General features: G+C 40.4%; 1 protein-coding gene across 4 annotated transcripts in view; it reads left to right on the forward strand.

Annotated features, from left to right (window-relative positions):
* The window catches only part of NAALADL2 (N-acetylated alpha-linked acidic dipeptidase like 2), a 400,239-nt gene that overhangs the window by 86,525 nt on the left and 298,176 nt on the right, over positions 1–15,538 (forward strand). Inside the window, exon 1 of one of the 4 annotated variants that reach the window (XM_018912778.3) lies at positions 10,207–10,426. The exons of the other annotated variants lie outside the window; for them this stretch is intronic. Within the exon in view, the coding sequence (XP_018768323.1) occupies positions 10,384–10,426 (43 nt within the window). The 5' untranslated portion in view covers positions 10,207–10,383. Of the gene's footprint in view, positions 1–10,206; positions 10,427–15,538 lie in introns of those variants that run through there. 4 annotated transcript variants of the gene reach the window in all.

Here is a 15,538-nt window from a genome sequence, read left to right on the forward strand (position 1 = left end):
GAGCTCTTAGACCTAATTCCATGTAAAGTTCTGTTATCTTAGTCTGAGAGCCCTCTGAAAATTATCATTAGTGCTAAAAGATAATGAGCTGGAGTTTGTGTTATAATTGCAGCCCTGAGAAGAAGCCTTTTTGTGGTTAAACACAGCTCTGAAGTGACACATCTGCTTTGTTTCCCTTCTTACACAGAAATAATGTCAGGCTGAGAGCCCAGTGAGGACTCTGACAGACTTGACCTTGTACAAGTTGTTCTTAAACAATTCAAATGGATTTTGAGCACAGGTGTCAGCACAAGGGGTGGATCTCTTTGTGCTGCAGTAGGGTTGTAGGAGGTGATGTTTCTGTGGGGCTGTGGTGTTAATTTGGTATTCCCTAGAAGACTTTTGGGAAAGTACATGGACATTACCCCATGAATGTTGTTGTCATCAAGTGAAAATTGATCCAGTAACTATTTTTCTTTTATATGGAGATAATTATTAAGGAAAAAAGTTAACTGGCTTGCAGAGGCTGCATAACCCTGTGTGTTTTGAACATTTCAAGTAATTTTCTTTGCTGTTCTGTTTCTCAGAAACAACTTTGGTGCCTATTGATGAGGTCAAAGCTATAGGAAACAGGTTGGGTTCTCATTTTGAGCTGTTGGACAAAAGATCTGCCTGGAAATTTTGTGCCAATTTCTTACACCAGGCAAAAGTGAGGTTATAGTGTGTGTATATCTACAATTGTATCATCTTGGGGATTCTTAAACAAAAAAAAATCAAACACCTCTCTCTTACTGGGAAGAGCAATTGTCATTTGCCAAATGGTTGCTTCCCTTGTTTCTAGTTGAGTTCAGGCTTTTTGTTAATGGTTGTTCTTACAGCTGAAACTGTAGAGCATTTTGGCATAGAGTGAAACCTGACCAGCGGTCAAAAAACACTGTTTGCATGGAAGTGTATTGATGGAATTTGCAAAGAAATCTATTACATTTACTGCAGGCTTTGTAATTATCAGACTTGGAATCATAATCTGATTTTTAGCAGCATTTTCATCTAACTTTTATTTTGTCCGCACAATCCATTCTCCCTCTCTATCCCCAAGCAAACACAGAGGCCAGACAGCAGCAGCCAGCTGTGTGGAACTGCTTCCTTGTAACTGGAGATGCTCAGAAAATCAGGTGAAAGGTTTGAAGAGTTCCAGTGTGGATAGCCAAAGCCTTGAGGCCGTTGTCATTAACAAAATGGTCTTTCTCCTTCTTTCTCTTGCAGGCTGCAGCATCAGACTTACTATTTATCTTTTTAATGGTTTATACTTGTATTACAAGCCCTGAGTTTGCTACAGGGTATTGAGAAATGTTTCACAGCTCATGATGATTCATGGGAAAGTCTGGATAAACTGCTCTGGACTGGTAACTTGTATTCTTCAGGGCAACCTTGGCCTGGGGCAAGACAGCTCTTTCTCATCATCTGCACGTGTAATTGTCTGTGGACAGAACTGTATTAACCCAAATTTAACCACTAGCATGGAGGGAGCTGTGACTGCACTGGTGGTACAGAAGTGTTGGACCCAAAGACTCAAAGCTGGGCTTTAATCTGCTGTATCAATGAAGGAAAAGAGTAAAATTTTAAGATGAATCTGTGTGATGTCCAAGATGTTCAGATTGCTGGCTGCTTACTCCCCTATAGCAGATTCTAAGATAGCAAAATACCTTAAAAATACTTATAATTGAACCAAGACAATAAGTAAGCTTTCTTTTTTCTTTTTAACTGTGGGCAGTTTTTATTATTCTCTCTCTGTACAATGGATTTCTGTTGAAAAAAGCACAACCAACTTCTGCCATGTTACCATGTTACAGAAATGTCCTTTTATTTGCAATTCAAATGGAATGATTTTAAATTTTAAATCATTGTTGTCCATCGTGGTATAAGAAATGTGAGTGGAGTATATTAAATGCTTTCAGCATTCTATTGAAATGCCTGCGGCTGTCTTAGGAAATTTCAGTATTACTGATCTATCAAAACATTGGTTAGGTTGAAATGTTGGTTAAGGAAACTTTCAATATGATGCTTTAGATCAGCCAGTCTTGACACTTTCAACTTACTTTTGCAAGGATTTTATTCTTCTTTTACTGACCCATATTTCAGTAATTTCTGTTGGGCTGCTTCATTTCTTATGGAACTGAAACACAGAAAGTCATGGAAAATTCAACCCAGAGCAGACAAGAATGAAAAGATTTTACTTTTTTTGTGTGTACCATGAGCACTGTGTGAAAGTGATATTCTGATTTCTTTTCTTAATTATGGACACAAAATTAACTTCTCCTCCTTCATTTTGGATTCTGTGCTGTTTTGTGCTACATAATATCCTGTCCATTTAAGATATGGAGACAATTTATTGGTTAAAGCATGTGATACAACAGGAAAACAAAGGTCATGGCTGATGCATTTTAGATCTGATTTCCTATATTGCTTCTGTATTTAAAAAATCCATGTGAAAGTATGGGAAGCAATGCAATAACTGCACACAAGTAAGTACCAAGCCAACAGCTGTGTTTTCTAAGAGTACAGCCCTGCAACTGGAATTGGGAAAAATAAAACTTTATTGTGGATTTGGGGAGAAATGGAAAACAGTGCTAATCTAAAAATAATTTGTCTTTTTTTCCCCTCAGTTGGGGAGAATAAGATTTTGCTGCCTTTACTCTCTCTGGAAAAATAGAGCTCCTTCTGTTTTTTAGCAGTACTGCAAAGCTGATTCAGAGATGCAAGCAGCAATGAAGAGTGTTATTCCACCCTAGAAAGGCTTTGGATGGGGAGTTTCTTACAGTAAATAATTGATCTAACAACTAGTTTGGAAAAAAGGAGGAATTTATTCAGTCTGGAGCACAACTTGGATGCAGAGATGGTGCTGGGCCAGAACCTCGGCCTCGCTCTGTGCAGTCCCAGTGCCTGCCCACCTGATCCTGCAGCCTGGTTGTTAAAATCCAGTGGAATGTGCTTTGCTGCAGGCTGAGGAGCTGTGCTGCATCTGCAGGGGGCTGTAAGCAGGTGGGATGTGCGAGGCTGTCCCTGGAGAGGAGGAGATGGGGCTGAGGCTGTGCTGAGCTGAGCGTGTGCCCTGCACGGAGCAGCTGGGTCAGGGAGCCTGTGCTCACCTTGCAGCCTGCCAGCAGCAGGGAAAAGCTGCTTCTTCCCCTGTGGGTGCCCCTGCAGGGGCTGATTTACATTTTTTTAGGCAGCAGGAAAGAGATTGAGCAGGAAATACTGGAGACCTTCCTACTGGGGTGATGCCATGATGATTTTTTGCCTTTTGTTTTATCTATACCTATTATGTATTCTCAGTACCCTTAGCATGCATACTTGTAATTCCCTAAACCTGGTATTTTAGCATAGTCCTGGCATTCTTTTAGGCCAGAAGACCAAACATCCCAAAGAACTCAAAGCTGGAGGCCATAAAACCCTAATCTACCTTAAAAAACCAAGGTCCTTTCTAAAACCATCTTGTAAACTAGGATTAAACCCATCTAGGGGGGAGTACTTTGGGATAGGGAGAAGTCTTGCTATTAATTCAAGCCTCTCATCAGGGCATCTTTGTTAGATTAGCTAATTTGCAAAATCTATGAAATTGTATCCATGATCCATGTGTATGCATTTTGGCATGTTCCACCTTGGCAAATTGTTACACCATTAAAAATCCTTATTAAAGACTCAGATAAAAACCCTTTATCCCTTAATGTGCCTGGCTCCTAATTTTAGAATCCGAGCAAAGGCATCAGTGGGGCTGGTGAAGGGAATGGCTTACCAGAGCTTTGTCAGGAGACAACCACACCTGGCACAGGAGGGCAGCAAGTCTGCTGGCTAGAAAAGGAACAAATGGCTGTGGGAACATCAGCTCAGAGGCTTTTCTGGTCTGTTTGTGCCCTCGTTTGTCCATGGATGAGACAAAAGTGTTTGTCAGAGACCCTGTTTAGCCTGGTGGGTGGTGTGTCAGGGCAGAGTTTGGTTGCTTTGCTCCATTCTGGAGGGATTCAGGCTCTGCTTGATGGAAAGTGTGGATTGCAGGAGCTGCCTGTCCTGCTGTACAGGGCAGTCCCACACTGTGAGGTCCTTCGTAGCGTGCTCTTGCTTCTCTGTAGGATATACACAGCTATATATCTTTATATATATTTATGTGTGTGTGTGTTTTACAGCTCTCCTGTTGTAGGAGTCTTTAGTGATTGAAGATTCACTCATAAGATTCTTCCTGGCTCTTCTGTATTTGCTGGGATAGAAGATATTTCAGCATTCAAGTCTTTGTTGGCTTGAGAATCCATCTCCATGTTAAATGACTGTATTTCATATAGTAAATTTGTTATAAAAGCTTACATATGTGCCTGGAATGCAAGCTGACCTACTTAAAACTACAGCCCTTCCCAGCTGTGCTAGATGGATCCAGAGATGTGTGTTCATCTTGCCAAAATCAAAACCCTTTTTTGAAGAGGTGCTTTTTCTTAGACAGAAAGGATAAAATGGTGATTTTTTTTTTCTATTTAGAGCTGATCAGCTTTGATTTCCTGTATTAGGTTTCTAGACTTTGTGCTTCCTAATGTGATCTTAGAATAGTAAGATTTACTTCTTAGTTGTGCAAGATGGAGTTAGTATTAGCATTTATAACGTGAGCTCTCTTGCTGACAAACTTTCTTCATTCCCTCACTCTTCCATTCTCCTTTTCTTAAGCTGCTTACTTTTGTCATGCAATTTTTCCTTTGCTTTCAATTATAGCTACAAGATTCATCAAAAGTAAGGGTGGGAGAAATAAATTGTGGAGAGATTTTTCAGCCAAACAAACAACATCTTTAAAGAGCTTTGGTTTAATTCTACTGTTTTCCTAAATAATCAAGTGGATCAAAGGGCAGGGGGATTTTTATTATATTTTGTGTACTCTGCATTACTGTCGTTTAGAGCCTCAGATTAAAAAGTACCATCTTCTGTGCACCAGACCTTTATAGGAGTTTAATGAATATAGGAGTTTGTTGAATACAGAAAAGACCAAATTAGAAGGAAACAGGGGAAACTAATCCTTCTTTTTTTTCTACCTTCTGCAAACCAACTTCACAGTAATGTGTCTGCAGCTTTGGCTTCTGTGCACTCATCCTTCAGCTGCTGAATTCTGAAGCTGCTGAAGCTTGAGTTGTTATTTATTTTCTACAGACCTATATTTTCATTAACTAGGAAGTAGAAAACATTAAAAGTGAATCAGGAGGCCATTGCTGATTTTGATTGCTACCTGTTTTTTTTTTTTTTGAGGTTTGGTTGCTAATGCTCTGGGAGTGCAAACTGAGGAGCAGGAACTGATTAGAAAATGGAATTTAAAGAAACTTCAAAAATTGCATTTTGACAAAGCACCTGTTTTCTGTGGAGGGAAAAATACTTCTGTGAGGAAAGTGGTCTTGTTTCAGCCTTCCAAATCAGGATTTTGAGAGGGAAGAAGGAGAGAGGTTCTCAGTTTTCTTATGGTCATAAAAGGTAAAACAGGTCACGTGGTGTTACATTGTCAATCATGTCAGGACTGTTAAGTCTCAGGGAGACAGAACAGTTACCCATAATTCAGGTATTGGGGAAATAATGTATGCATTGTTAACAAAACAACAAAAAATAACGAATCCTTCTTTTTCTGCATACTAATAAATTCCCTTGGCAAGTGATTTTCTCACTCAGCAAGGGATTAGGGAGAGCTTGAACAACATGTCAGTCATTTTGCTGGATATGCTTTTGGAAAAGGAGACTGCTCCTCTGTGCAACCATCCCCCAGCAAAGTGGCCAAAGGGGAAAAAAACCTTCTCTGGGGTCTGGAAGATCTAAATCTTAATTCTGTTCAGCCCACATCAGTGAGTTGCAGGTCAGAGTGGTGCTTTGGAGCTTTTTTGATGCCTTCAGTAATTACCTATTATTAATGCTTAGAAGTAAATGGGAACAAATCTCTTTTGTTTCTCACTAAGTTTCAAAGAGGTGATTTTAGTATCTCTGTGAAGTTTTCTACCACATCATCCTTGCAGCTGGTGAAAAAGTGGTTAGAACAATTAGAGTTGGAAATAAAACTTGATGAGGAATGATGGAGTCAGGTTTTCCTGGGCTTTGCTCACTGCTCAGTGCTGTCTGTGCAAGGTCTCTGCTGCTGGCACTCTTTTTTCTTTAGTGCATCATTTGCATAGACATTGAAAACCTTTTTCACTGTGGGTTTTGAGACTGGTTATCTTTTCCTTTGTGTTTAGTCAGTTCTAATTGTGGAAGAAAATATTTTTCCCTCTCATCTCCTGTTTTAATTGAGGTTGTAGCCTAAACAACTGCTTGTAATTTAGTGGCAAACCAAATAATGCTGTTCCTTTTTGCTGTACCATTTTTCATGTGATAAATGAAAAAGCCATGTTGCTCTTAAAAACAAACAAATAACCAGCACTAACAACAAGAAAACCAAACAATATACAAACATCAGAATCTGTGCCCTTCTGGTTTAGTGAGGCAGGCAGGATTGGCACTGTTCCTTTGCTCCCAGCACTCCTGCCATTGTTAAAGGTGAAATATTTGTTATTATCATCTTGTCAAAACTGTCAGCCCATGAGGCCAGACAGGTGGTCAGTGCAAGAAACTTTTCTGGCTGTTTCTGTCCTGTGATACACTTTAAAACACATGCTTGTCAAGGAGCAAGTGTTCAGAGCTTGGATCAGAGTCATCTTAGCAATTGTGTAAAAGGACTCTTCATAGTCACAGTTCTTATGTTTCAGTTCTGGATATTATTTTTATTATCTCTGCAATTTCATCTGTAATAATTGTGTCTCATTAATCATGTTTTGGAAACACTAGGATGATATTCTTTAGAAAAAACCAAACCCCAAAATGTTTATTTCTGTTCCCTCTGTAGAGTATCTAATGTAACAAAGCAGGTTACCAGTCAAGAGTGACAGCAGCAGTGTTAGCTGTTGGTGATACTGCTTTGTTTGAATTGATTCTATCAAATGACAATATTAAGTAAAAGTGAGAGTCCTGAAAGCCTTTGGGCCAGCACACAGAGGAAACCTTGCCTTTTCTGAAGGCTTTCAGTGGTGAGGGCCTCTAGCTTTGCAGACCTACTCTAGGAAACTTGTGACAAAACTAATATTCTCTGCCAATTCTCAGTACTATTGGTGGGGTGTGCTCTGTTTCCAGTGACATGGAATTTAGGCTTCCAGTCATCCATGGTGTCAGCAGGATGATGCAGAGGTCTGCTTGCCATGGCTTCATGCACAGCATCACTGTATTTTCTTTTTCAGCCCTGATCACTGCAATCATCAAATTACCTTTCTGTTCACTTTCTGTCAGATGCACTCTTTAGACTAAGAAATATTATATTTGATGTGCAGTAAATGCATAGAATCACTTCCTTTATTTTTTTTTTTTTCTTTCTGGGAGCAGAACAAAGCCACTGCATTTTCACACTTGGGTCTTTCTGGAGAGGGTGAATGAATTCAGAGTTCCTCCTTTGGAAAACACTCCATTTAAATCATTGCACACAACTGAGCACAACAAACAGTTCTAGGAGAACATAAAAGCAGGAAAGCCACTTCTCACCATCAGTCATTGTTGAGAGAGGGAGTGTGAAAAATCTTGAGTTTCCGTCCTTTTTGCGCTATTCCCACTTGCAGTCTTCATTTCAGGGGAAGAAGTATTTTCAGTACTATCACTCTCATCTCTTGAATTCTTAAAAATATTTAAGAGTTAACAGAAGGTGATGTGAGAAAATGCTAGAACTGTAACTACAAAATCCTTCTGTAGGTGCTAAAAGCCTAGAATCAAACCCTTACTCTTGAAGGAAGTGCTGGTACTCAGTAGCTAAGGAGAGGAGTTATTTATATAGCCCTAGACTTCCATTTTCTTTGGAATGAGTAGCTCATTATGGGGTTGGGGGGACACCTCATGGAGTACAGCAGTGAGGGTAAAAACTAATCATTGTGATTTTTTTCCATGCTTAGAAGTAATTCTAACATGGGTTATATAGGGATTTCTCATTCAAGAGTTGGACAGTTTGGGTTTGGAGAGGGAAGAAATGCTTTAGTTGCTTCTCTCATCAGTTAATTATCAAATATATTTTGCTTTGCTGTGCAGAAGGTCATTGATAAATAAACTTGTTTTTCTTAATCATGTCTTTTAAAAATAGAGCAGCTCAAACTTCATTGTTCATAGAAGCTCAGTACCAAATCTTTGACTTCCCCAAGTTTGGTGGTCAAGGAGAAGTTCCTGAATGTGCTTCTCTGCTGTCCCCAGGAAAGGATTGTGCAACTTAAACATCTCTTTTCTTAATAGGGACCTGGTTGAAAACCAGGAATAGTCATAGAGCCTTTAATAAAGGCTCAGTGTCTGCTCTTACACACTTGTTGTCCTGTGGCTGTCCTAACAGAAGCTTTCAGGAAAGACCACTTTGGTTTTTCACTCTTGAAGCAAACACAAATCCACCAAAGTTCTTACTTACTCTTTTCTTTGCACACCAAAATAACTTCATGTCATCTCTGTCCTTAAGCAGAGGAAGCTGCACTAGAACTGAAAACCTCCACCCACAGAACGGATGTTTCAGTGGAATGTTTCACTGGCACTTTCCAGAGGAAACTCAGTGAATGAATTCAAAGATGATGTTCAGCATTGGAACTGGAACTCAGGGAGCAGCTGGGGAGATTCCCCAGCTGTCTTCTGGAGTCTCATCCCTTGCACTGACCCTGAGCTGGCCAGGGGCAGCTCCAGCTCATTGGCAGTAAATGACAGTAGGATGCATGAGCCTGGTGAATTGTAGGAACCACTGACTGCAAATTTTGGGCCATGAGCTGATTATGGGGGGATATGTAGCAATAGCTCAGCTTGCTAACAGAAATAAAATAATAAAAGGCCTAATTTCAGACCTAAGTATATTTTTCTTTTCTTTGATTTCTTGGTAAAGTGTCTTTTCTGGCTGTGGAGCAGTCGAATTAACCCAATTAATGTAATAATCAGGCAAGAATAAAGCATGAGCATTTTCTTGTAAACTCCATTTCTGTGAACCAAGTGAAAGCTTCTTTTGGAATTCACTGTTCTCATGACTGAGGTTTTGGATGTCTGATTTACCTTCTATAGCAAAACTCAAGGCATAAATATCTTTTACTTCAGCTTATGTGTTGCTTACCTTGAGGGGTGGGGATGTTCTTACTCCTAAATGATATTTTTGTTTGAATTAGCATCGTTTGTTTCAGAAATTTTACTTGAAAAGTACGCTTTACCTAGCCTGAATTATCTTGAAAAACTCATCTTCTAGTTTTTACCCTTTGTATTTCTGTTTCAATTTTTAAAAAAAAAAAAAAAAAGGAAGAAAAAACAATACATTTTAGTTTTAAAAACAGACTTAATTGCTTCTGGATTACAAAACTTTTCTAATGCTATTGATTAGACCATTTTGAGTGTAATCCAGATGGAGATTAACATGGGGAGAGCTAATTACCTCTTTTAAATGGCAGGGTTTTTGTTCCTTTAAAATAACGCTGTGTCTTCTCTTTGATTTTTGTCATTGGCAGTTGCAAATGTAAATGTTGAAATAAAACCAACTTTGAAGGCAGAGAGACAGGTGTGCTTTTTCAACAAATTGATTACAAATGTATCAGACACCTGTTGTTTGATTTACGCGGCAGAAAAGAGCAAATATTTTCTTGTAACTCAGTTGGGAGTGTGGCTGGATAAGATTATCTCCTTGTGCTGGAGAGGGAGGATAAGACAAGAAAAACAACCTTTTGTTTTGTTTAGAAGCCCTTTTTGTTAAACAATCAAAACAATATTGAAATTGCTGTGTTGAAGGAAAGCATTTTCCTTGGGGATAATCCTTGGGAAAGGCAGGGTTGGGTTTGAGGTTCTTTGCAAAGATTTTGCCAGGGGGCTCTGCATGGGCAGCAATCGTTGTTCTCTTTGGTGGAGAGCTGCCAAGTTCCCATCCCAGACACTGGTTTGGTAGTTAACATTTAGGCTTCCTATGAAATGCAGATTCAGAGGTTCTCTAAAAGCAGTTGCAAACTTTCTGTGGTCTTGGCATTTTGTCCCAAACACCTGCCACGAACCAGAGGCACGCTGCATCTTGCAGCCTGTGTGAAAGTGAAAGGAGAGGGTGGGGAGCCAAGGAACACGAGAGCCCAGGAGGAGACAAAGCAGCCTTGCCCAAAGCACATGTTAATCAAAGCAGATCAAAGGATATGATGTCAGTTTATAGAGGAACAGGTCAGGCAGGCCCAGGTAGCTCAGGAAGCAGGATACTGACTATTCCCAGGAGAAAGTCAGGTATAGGGTTACCGCGCCACGGTGGAAAGTCAGGAGGTCAGAACTTGCACAGCAACCACGTCCCCTGGCTGGAACAGCTCGGCTCCTCTCAGGGGAGTTGATCATTCAGTGGAAATGGGAGAGAACGAGCCCAGTGCAGCGAGTGCAGCCCAGCCAGGTAAGCACACGTGGAATGCTGGGGCATCCCTGCCCTGCGTGTGGGAGCTTGTTCTGCTGCCGGCTGTGCAGCGTGTCCACGCGAGGGGACTTGTCCTTGCATGTGTTCTGGGGAGAGGAGGAAATCCACATCACTCATCTCTGCAATGCATTATTTAAAAAAACCTCACTGCTTGCATGTAGGAGGGCAAGGAAAGGTCTGATAAGATCGTGTAAGCGTTTGGCACTGTACTGTCAATAAAGGTTGCTTTAAATTTAAGGTGATCTCTGGGTGTTGGGGTTACTGTTCTGTAGCTTTGTTAAACCTGCAAATGCTTGTAGGGTAGGAGGTGCTTTGCACAACTATTTTGCACAAATTTCCTGCCTGGTGCGTGTGAGCAGGGCATGGCAGATGCAGGGAGATGAAGGATGTTGTTTCTGTTTAGCATTCGGGCCTTATTTCAGCTTGTTGCCTTTGTGTTGTTTTCCTTTAGTGGGCTGTGCTGAGGTTACACCAACAGATGCATGCAAAACAGCCCTTGTGGGCACTTGTGTGACTAACTGTAAGAACAGAGTATTCTGTCCTAGGTGTTTTAAATTTTCAGTAGAATCCTGAACGCAACACTTCATAAATCTTGCTTAGTCCTTCTTTTGCAACATTAATGTCAAGTTTTTGCTTTGAGAAAGAATGTTTTCCCAGTAGCCCTTTTTTCTTTCAACAGGCTGTTTTAACATCCCAGAAAATATTATCATCCTGGGGAATTATTCCATTATTTTATCTTCTTAGCATTCAGTGGGTTTTTTATCCTGACATTCAGCCCATGCTTTTCTTTTGCTTGACTTCACCAGTTTCTTCCTGGCCTCTTTCTCATGCTCTGCATACAAGGGATATATCTTTGTGTCTATTTTGTGTTTTGCAAGAATCCTTAAACCATTGTAAAATTTTCAAAAGGTTTTCTGAGAGCTGGAGTGGTAACTTTCTAGTCAGTGACAAGGTGTTGTTACTATTTTTCCCTTGAAGTTATTCTTTATATGCATGCATGCATGTAATCCAGGGTTTCAAATGTGTGTCTCAGATTTCCATATTTTGTAGGGAATAACTCCATCAGTGCTGGAGCAGGTTTAGTTCATAGAGAACTTCTATTCCACTGACTTTTTCTCTTTTTTTTTTTTTCCCCCTGTATGCTAATAATTATGTAGGAATGATCCAGAAAATATATGGCAGCAAATTAGATTTTGATCCATATTTTAATATTGAAATGCTGTACAGGTCTAAATGCCATTTCAGGCATGGTAATGAAAGAATTGGTATTGGTTCTTTCTCTCTTTCTTCGTTTAGGTTACAAGGGTTTGCTGCTCAGAAGGTTGTCCAGTCTAACTCAAATCTTATTTTTTGTGCTGTACATGGGGAGCTATTTCACTTCTGCCAATATAATTACAAATAAAACTGATGGAAAATATTTTCAAGCACGTTGTATTTTTTACAGGTCTTTTGGGTACTATGATTGTGATTCTGGCTTAATTCCTGCCTTTTCTCCATTAGCCTAAGTGAGCTTAGTCAAATGGAATTCCTCTTGATTTGCACTTATGGAAATGGGACAAGAATTAGGGCTGCACAGTAAATCTGGCTTTAAAAAATAAATATTCTGTGTGCACACATGCACACCCCCAGTGTCATTTTTTAAGTTGCTATCAACCTTATTTCCATGTGTGCTTGTTTTTAGAAACTGGCCCAAATAATTGGTGATTCAACTGGCATTTTTTAAGGAAAGAAAGGTGCAAAGATTAACATTACTCAAGATACCTGTCAAAACCACTGCTAGTGAGACAACCTGGGTTCCTTTTCATGTTATTTATTTTTAGAGAACTTTGAGGCTTGTGTGAATTACTAAAGGTGCCAGATTGACAGCCCTGGAGGCTGGCTTCACTTATTCATTAGCAAAAGAGATACGGCCTGGGCAGCAGGTGCACAAACCTTCTTCCTCTGCTCTACCCATGGCTCCAGTTCTGCTGTGGAAAAAAAACCCTGGTTTTGAGGATCCAGGGTTTCAGTCCTGCTCCCTCCTTGCCTTTCCCTGCAGCATTTTTCTTCTAATGGTGTTGTGATGATTAGGCTGGAGCCCTAAAGACTGCGCAGAGCCCTTTATTTGATTTCCCCCAGCAGCCGTCAGATGGGGAAGGAGGCTCGGGGCTTACATAAGTCAGTAATTCTCGCCATCTGGTCAATCAGGAAATAGAAGGTCACTCTGCCGTCACAGCAGTTTTGTTTTGCACCAAGTACAGTAAGCCCGGAGAATAAATTAACTCTTGGTTCCGTTCCTTGTTGTTTTGCTGCTGCTGGCAGTGGTTGAGAGCCGCGTTCCCGCAGCCGGGGTGTGACAAGTGAAAAGAGCAAAGCTCTGAACAATGGGGCTGTGCCTGCCAGCCAGGGATTGATTCCTGGTTCAGGCAGGGCACTGAGAGCCCTTCAGAAATGCACTGAAGCTCACCAGAGATACCTTGTACTTTTGTGGTGGTTTGGGGTTTTCCCCTCCTTTTTCCTTGTTGGGTTTTTTGCTTTTAGACTCAAGATCCGTTCCCTTCACACGAGTTGCTGCTTTCAGTCTTCTCATGAGTTAAGCACTGTTTACTGGAGAGTGTGACAATGTAAGCCCCACAAGATGCAATTACTGTAAATTTTAATTTGATGACATTGTACATGAGTTGTAATTGATTTTACACTGTATTGTGCTGCTAGATGATGGTAGCAGCGTTGCTGGCTTGCTAAGTGTGGGTAATCCGTGCTTGCCTCTGGCCCGCAGAGGAGAGAGCTGAATTGAGAAGTTCAGGTTCATGCAGCTTGTTCTTCTGGTTCTTGAGAGGCACAAGTAAGTGAGCAAGAATGAGGGGAGTCATATAACCATTATTAATAAAACATCATAGAAAATTTGGGTTTTCTTCAGGGCTCCCTTATGTGCTGTTTATTAATGTAACTTAAACATTTTTATAACTGGTTTCATTATATATATATTTAATATAAACATATTATTAAACAGCTGCATTATTTCTAAAAGCAGTTCCCAGCAAGTTCAGATTCCCTCTGTAATTAATCTGGGCTTTGGATGAGCTCAGAGTGTGTGTTCCTTAGGGTTTGTTCTTGTGTTCTGATGTTGATTTTTAGATCGATATATATGTAGTTTCATGAAATATTTACAGACCAGGTCTAAAAGAAGCAGCTACTACTTTCTGCTGAGAGAGGTGATAGGAAAATATCAAGAGCCTGCCTAAAGATCCTGGTGTGCATGCATGGAGCACTGGGAATTGAGAAGGGAATGTCCCAGAAAGCAAATTTCAGACTCAAATGTCTTTCTTGCTTCTTGGCTACCGTGTCTCCCCAGCTTCCTAGGCTACATGAACAATTTCCTTTCAGGTTTGTGTTTTTGAGCCCGACTCTAAATAATGCTAATGAATGCTGTAATCAGCTGCAGTTATTAACTGGGGGTTCTCTCACAAAAGGTGGCAATTCTGAAGGTGAATTGTCAAAGTGCTTCCTCTCCCCTTGCTGTTGGATGACCTCAGCTCTGCAAGTCGAGGTTTGCTCTCTGGACAGTTTCTGACAGAACATCAGAACATCACCAGGTCCTTTTTTGGCTCTTTTTGAATGATAATAGCAAGGGTTTCCTGTGACAGCATTTCTTGCACAGCTTGGCTCTATTCCCCAACCAGGTACAGTAACAATAGGTAATTTAAAATAATTCGTTTTATTGCTGCCTCCTGTAGATTTTTGGCTTTCATTTCAAAGTGGTGAATCTAGAAAGCTGGAGAAGTATGTTCTGATCACTATCCTGGTGCTGTGAAAAATACAAGATTTAAATAGTCCCGCAGAGCCATCAGCAGCTGGAACAGCACAGAGCACTCTTTTTTCTTCAGCTGAAGCCATTTGAACATTTTCAGGGTGCTTTTAACTCTTTTATCACAGGAATACCTGGGCTTTTGTAGCTTTCATTTCCCAGCTCATATGTGCTCACAAATCAGGAGTTGAGATTTCAGTTCTACACAAATACTATCACTAATAAAAGCATATTAAATCTGAGGAAACTGCATAAATTGAAGCATGATAAGAGGGGATCTGTTTGCAATGGTGAAAATTGGCCACAAAACTGGATATCAAGCCCAAAACTTTCAGCTCCAGTCTGCTTGGTGTTATTGTTGTTTTGCTGTCACAATCCTTTCCAGTTCTTAGAGGTATGTTGCAGATGATTGCATCCTAATATGTGTGCCTGAAAATGAAGCAAGATAGCAACATCTTGGTGCAATAAGTAAAACTGAAATTGAAAACATTGCAGATGTTCAGCAAAACGATGATGTTTGCAAAGTGTTTAAAAACTTTTCCTCATAAAGCTGCTTTGAACTTTGAAATCCTACCAAATGTAGGAATAAGCCCTTGTCAGCAGCGGGGTCTGTCACATTCAGAGCTTGCCATGCTAGGGAAGTGATCCAAGGGAAGTTGTTGGTTTTTCCCCCAATGCATCATTGTTCAGTGTGTGTGGTAAGGGTTATGTTTGTTTTGGCTGCTCCTGCACCTCTTTTTCTGAAAGTCATTCACTTACTGGGGAAAAGCAAAGAGCGGAGCTTGGCGGGGGGAATATCAATGTGGTCTGAGCAGCCCAGGCAAGGCAAACCTGGTGCTATGTAAACTTCTTATGCAGATATGAACTAGTTCATAAACTAAAGAGTGCTCTGCATTCATAGCTGGCCCTGACAAGCTCTCTTTTTTCTTCCTTCTTCAAGTACTGGAAGTTTTCTGGAAGTGGCTGGAAATTTTTCCATCTCTTTACAGGGATTTCATTCCGTAGTCCTAGTGGGAAAGGTGGTGATGGTGAGAGGTTTTATTTTATTTTTTTCCTTTTCTTGAAAAAACAGCATCTCCACTGATCATCAGCACAGTGGAGCAGTGTCCTAAATGCTATCATGCCTTGCAGTGAGTTCTTGAGATGTGTTTTTTAAAGACAAGTGAAGTTGGGTTTTTGTTGCAATGTCATTCTGATCCAGGTCTTTAGGATTTTTTTTTCCCTGAGTGTTTGGTTTTGTGTTGGGGTTTTTTTTTTGGTTGGTTCTGTTTCCCCCCTGCCCCCCTCAAGGCCAGGTCTCTTAC

Source organism: Serinus canaria, chromosome 9 (assembly GCF_022539315.1).
Source record: "Serinus canaria isolate serCan28SL12 chromosome 9, serCan2020, whole genome shotgun sequence".
NCBI classification, from domain to species: Eukaryota; Metazoa; Chordata; class Aves; order Passeriformes; family Fringillidae; genus Serinus; species Serinus canaria.